The sequence below is a fragment of the Vitis vinifera genome, chromosome 9 (genome assembly GCF_030704535.1).
Source record: "Vitis vinifera cultivar Pinot Noir 40024 chromosome 9, ASM3070453v1".
In the NCBI taxonomy this organism is placed as follows: Eukaryota; Viridiplantae; Streptophyta; class Magnoliopsida; order Vitales; family Vitaceae; genus Vitis; species Vitis vinifera.
In genome coordinates this window covers 21,077,698-21,083,232 of record NC_081813.1, presented here as the reverse complement: position 1 = coordinate 21,083,232, position 5,535 = coordinate 21,077,698, and the positions used below count along the sequence as shown (strand labels likewise).

The 5,535-nt window shown below is 31.8% G+C and overlaps 1 protein-coding gene across 1 annotated transcript; it reads left to right on the top strand.

Moving 5' to 3' along the window:
• The first annotated feature begins 1,114 nt into the window (after positions 1-1,114).
• On the top strand, positions 1,115-3,299 carry HT14 (sugar transport protein 8). The gene is made up of 4 exons (XM_010656854.3): positions 1,115-1,232; positions 1,494-1,813; positions 2,076-2,702; positions 2,808-3,299. The coding sequence occupies exons 1-4, from the start codon at positions 1,115-1,117 to the stop codon at positions 3,261-3,263; spliced, it is 1,521 nt and encodes a 506-aa protein (XP_010655156.1). The 3' UTR covers positions 3,264-3,299.
• The last annotated feature ends 2,236 nt before the right edge of the window (positions 3,300-5,535 follow it).

The following is a 5,535-nucleotide window of genomic DNA, read 5'->3' as shown; positions in this document are numbered from 1 at the left end:
CTTACTGAGATGAATAACACTTTGACTATCATAGTAGAGTAGATACCTTTCTTGTTGTAGACCCAATTCTTGTAGGAAATTCTTCATCCACAGTAACTCTTAAAGCCTTTTTAATAATTTCAATTATGGTTTACGAGTGGGAAATTATAACTAATCTTAAAAATCTCAAGTAATGCCATTGAATGGTTTTGTAGAAGACGAGAAGGTAAATGGTATTGGATAAGGTTGATGATAATTTATGAAACATGGGTATATATTTTAGTTTGAAAGGAATGTGGATAAACATTTGAGACATTTATAGATCAATCGTTGCATGACATGAATGTCTAAGAGGATGTTTGTTTTTTTTGGCTTTTTAACTAAAAGTAATTTGTTTTCAGAATTTAGGATTTTTGTTTTTTTTACCTTTTCACGATTTATTATAAATTTTTTAGTAAATAGAAAAAGTCAAAATATTTAATTTTTTCTAAATAGAAAAAATAACATATTAATTTTTCTTTACTTTTTAATATTTAATAAAAATAAAATACTACAAACATAAACAACCTAAAATTTAATACTATTAAGCATTAAGATTCTATTCAGAATTAAGTAAAAAAAAAACGCCACCTAAGTGACCACAAACAAGAGATTCGGAGTTCAAATGTTTCTCTAATTTTTTTACTTCACTGATAATAAGGCGTGTAGGATGTTGTTTCTTGGGGGGAAATTTCTTGAAGTAAAATAGGACTTAAAATTAAAGCATCAACCAATCCAACCTATCCAACCTAATATTTTTCACACTACTTAATTAAATTGCCAACAACCCATTGAAGAAAAACTACTTTGTAACTTTTATTTGCCACAAAAAGATCTTCAAAATCCCCTCTGGTCCCAACTCACAAGTTTCGTGTCAGCATTACCTGTCTAATTTATGCAGAGAAGCTTGGACCAATTTTAGAAAAATCTCAAATTAGTGAAATGCTTGACTATAAAATTCACACTTCTGGATTTGTAATCTCGCTCATTCAATTTTCCCACTCTCTTTGTATCTCTTTACCGTGAGTTGAACTTCGTGTCTTTTGGTTTTTCCTTTTATGTTGTGTGATTGAGTTTATTATTGAAAAAGGCAAAGATGACAAAGATCGAAAAGGTTGGTAGCTTTGAATCGAAAATCACCGTTTATGTGGTAGTTTGTTGGGTTCTAGCGGCCTGTGGAGGTCTGATGTTCGGCTACGACATCGGAATTTCAGGTGCAAAATGCTTGCATGTGTTAAGTCATTCATTATTCCGATTTTATTTTATTTTTATGAGCTTTCTCTTGGTAATCTAAAGCGTGCCTTCGAAGATGATGGTATAATCCAATTCCAATCCTTGGACGTTTTTCAATTTGTCAGCATGATCCTACAATGAATAAGTCGTTCAAACCACTGGATCACAGTAGCGATTTTTAAATCATTGAAGATGTAATCCAGCAGCTTACGTTTAAATCATTGTTGTCATTGGTGTGGCAGGTGGAGTGACGGCCATGGATGACTTCCTCATCAAGTTCTTTCCGGCCGTTTATCAAAGAAAGCTTCGTGCGAAGGAAGACAACTACTGCAAGTATGACAATCAATACCTTCAGCTTTTCACATCTTCACTCTATCTTGCTGCTCTCGTTTCCAGCTTTGCTGCCTCAAAGATGTGCTCCAAATTGGGTCGAAAGCCCACGATTTTCGTGGCATCTGCCTTTTTCTTGTGTGGCAGTCTCTTGAGCGCGGCCGCTCAACGAATTTGGATGATCATCCTTGCCAGGGTTCTTCTAGGTGTTGGGGTTGGGTTTGGCAATGAGGTATTAATGTTGCACCAGTTACAACAGTTTTTATCATCATCCTTCTCCTTTTCGCATAAAATCATCAATTTTTCGCGCACTGCTGCTTTAAATTGTTCGTTACTTTCGAACCGTAAGTCGAAATTATGAACCGTTTTTTTTGTTGGATTCACATCGTCGAGATTTTCGATCATCAAATGCTAGGCATTGCTTTGAAGGTACGAAACACCAGCGTGGACTGCTAATTATAACTAATTACATCAACATCTTGAAAATTTTGTAGGCTGTTCCTCTATTTTTGTCGGAGATTGCACCAGTCCAGCATCGAGGAGCTGTAAACATTCTCTTCCAACTCTTCATTACAATAGGGATTTTGTTCGCAAATTTGGTAAACTATGGCGCGTCCAAGATTCATCCATGGGGATGGAGACTGTCTTTAGGCCTTGCATCCCTTCCGGCTGCCTTCCTATTTGTAGGCTCTGTGGTCATCATTGAAACACCGGCGAGCCTGGTCGAGCGTAATCAAGAATCTCAAGGGCGATCAACGCTTAAGAAGATAAGGGGAGTAGAAGATGTTGATGCGGAGTTTGAACAGATTAAAATGGCTTGCGAGGCAGCACGAGAGGTCAAGGATCCATTCAAGAGACTCATGAAGCGCTCTAGCATGCCCCCATTAATCATTGGCGTTATGATGCAAGTGTTTCAGCAGTTTACGGGGATCAATGCTATCATGTTTTATGCACCGGTTTTGTTTCAGACCGTCGGGTTTAAGAATGACGCATCTTTGTTGTCCTCTGTCATCACCGGACTTGTGAATGTTTTCAGCACGTTGGTCTCGATCTATGGTGTTGACAGGGTCGGGAGGAGGAAACTGCTTCTCCAAGCTTGCGTCCAGATGTTCATAAGCCAGGTGATGTATTGAATTGGCATAACCCTGCTTTTTCTTAACTTTTCCAAGTAGCCTGTTCACATATTGGTATTGACCGTGGATCATTTGCAATGCTATATGATGCAGACTGCAATTGGAGCAATCCTACTAGTTCACTTGAAAGGTTCGAACTCTCTGGACGAAGGACTAGCAGGGCTTGTGGTGGTGCTAGTGTGTTTGTTTGTTATGTCCTTTGCATGGTCATGGGGTCCTCTTGGTTGGTTGATACCCAGCGAAACTTTTCCTCTGGAGATAAGAACTTCCGGGTTTGCATGTGCAGTGAGCTCCAACATGCTCTTCACCTTCATCATTGCTCAGGCATTCTTGTCGATGATGTGCCACATGCGTGCCTTCATATTTTTCTTCTTTGCTGCTTGGATAGTGGCCATGGGGTTGTTCGTGTTATTCCTGTTGCCCGAGACAAAGAATGTGCCGATTGATGCCATGGTTGAGAGGGTGTGGAAGCAGCACCCGGTCTGGAAGAGATTCATGGATGATTATGACGGTAAAGAAGACGTAAAAAATGTTGGGATGATCATATGACGATTGCACAGAAAAATATTTTCTTTTTCGCCACAAATGTGGGACGACTCATGCAAAAGAATGTTTTTGTTCTCATGCATGGGTAGAGCCCTTTATCAACCTGAATGTAAATGATTGTACATACAATGTTGGAACCATCACTACTACAACAAAAATAATGTATTGTTTCACTATTTATGGTGTCACTTTTAAAATAATGATATCATATGACTTAAAATCCATAAAGATGAGACATCATATAGAAATTTTCAATTAGGATAGATGATATTAATTTTAAGTTTATAATGTCAAGTAAAAATAATACCATATAAAATAAAATTTTTAAAATATTATAATTTAATGAGCCCATTTTGAGAATAATATTGATAGTATATAAAAAACTCATTGTTTTCATATACCCATAATCCAAAAAAATCTCATTTCATAACTTTAACCATAATTTTCTTATACCTCTTCTCATACCCATAGTTAATACAAAATTGCTTTTCTTTGTTTCGTGGACTCTCAGGTAACCCAAAATCTCTTAGATCAATCATTTTCATTTTTTTACATTAATGTCAAAATCTTTATTAGCACAATTGATTTATATTCATTTATTTGGTATATTTGTAATGTGGATTGTATAAATAATGTTTTTTTTTAGTTGTAGGAAAGTAAAAATTAGGTTTAATATTCCACCATATCTTCTGTTTCATTGTTAAACCCATAAACCCCAAAATGAATGAAAATAAGATAAATGAATGATTTTTTTAATATCCTTCATACTTAGAATAAAGGATAAACATTTTATAGTATGAAATTTTCTTTTGATCTTACAAGAGATTTCCTTTAATGAGATTTTTTGTTTGTTTTTGAGGAATATTATAGTATATTGTAATGAGGATATGTATCTGTAATATTTGAAAAATAATTTTTTAGAAAATTATTCTCGATATTGTCATATCTCACAAAAGAAAAAATGAAATAGTTTCCATATCATGTTAGAGTTGGTTTGGAGTGTTGGAATTAACAATGATAAATTAATTTTATTTTATTTTATTTATTACTGTAAATGAATTATTTTTAAAAATTTAAATAGGAATGAAAATTTTTATAATCATAAAAATGATCAAATCTTATATTTTGATTATTTTTTATTATTATTTTACATGGTATTATGGTTAATATCTCATCTTGTTCTATTCATATTTTTTCTATTCTTAAATATGTTTTTTTGTCTTTTGTTTTTACCTTCTTTCCTTATTGGTTTTATACACGTTGACCAAAATTTAGAGTAATTTGAGATTGATGATGAAATTTCCCTTTCAAGGTTACAAAATTTATATAAAATCCTTTTATTACATAAAATTTTTCAATTCCTTCCATAAAACTCTTCATATATATATATATATATATATATATATATATTTTTAAGAAGATGTTTTATAATTTTCTTTTGATTTTCTATGAAATTTCCTTTAATCAAATTGTTTGTTTATTTTCTATATTTATTTTCTAAGAATGTTATTGTATGTTGTGATGAAGATATTGGTTGGTCATATTTGAAAAATAATTTTTGAGAAAATTATTCTCAATATTGTTATCTCTCGCAAAAGGATTCTAAAAATATGTTTTATTTTTATCTTCTTTTCTTATTGTTTTTATATGCATTGACCAAATTTTGGAGTAATTTGAGATTGATGATATAATTTTCCTTAAAAAATGTTAAGAGAAAAATTAGTATGAAAAAAAATTAAAGAAGCTTTCATAAAAATTATTGATTTTTCAGTCATAACTCCAATTGATATGTATTTTTCTAATTAAAATAATTAATAAAAAATTTGGATATGAAAAATATGTTGAAATAAAAATAATAAAAAATTAAAAACATCAAAGGAAAAGATATTCAATGTTTTAAATTTTTTTGCTTTTAATATTCTTTAGATCAATAAATTATAAAACATCTTTTTCAAAAAAGAAAAAGAAAAATGAAGAAAATGAAGGGTTTTATGGAAGGGATTGGAAAATTTTTTGTAATAAAAGAATTTTATGAAAATTTCCTAACCTTGGAAGGAAAATTTCATCATCACCAATCTCAAATTACTCCAAAGTTTGATCAATGCGTATAAAAACAATAAGAAAAGAAGACGAAAATAAAACATATTTTTAAAATCCTTTTGAGGGAGATGACAATATTGAGAATAATTTTCTCAAAAATTGTTTTCCAAATATGACCAACCAATATCTTCATCACAACATACTATAATATTCTTAGAAAATAAACAAACAGTTT

Bases quoted from the DNA above. Each gene is read 5' to 3' on its own strand.
- HT14 (XM_010656854.3), top strand. From the start codon at position 1,115: ATGACAAAGATCGAAAAGGTTGGTAGCTTTGAATCGAAAATCACCGTT. The intron at 1,233-1,493 runs GTGCAAAATGCT...TTGGTGTGGCAG, and splicing joins CTACGACATCGGAATTTCAG to GTGGAGTGACGGCCATGGAT. The intron at 1,814-2,075 runs GTATTAATGTTG...AAAATTTTGTAG, and splicing joins GGGTTGGGTTTGGCAATGAG to GCTGTTCCTCTATTTTTGTC.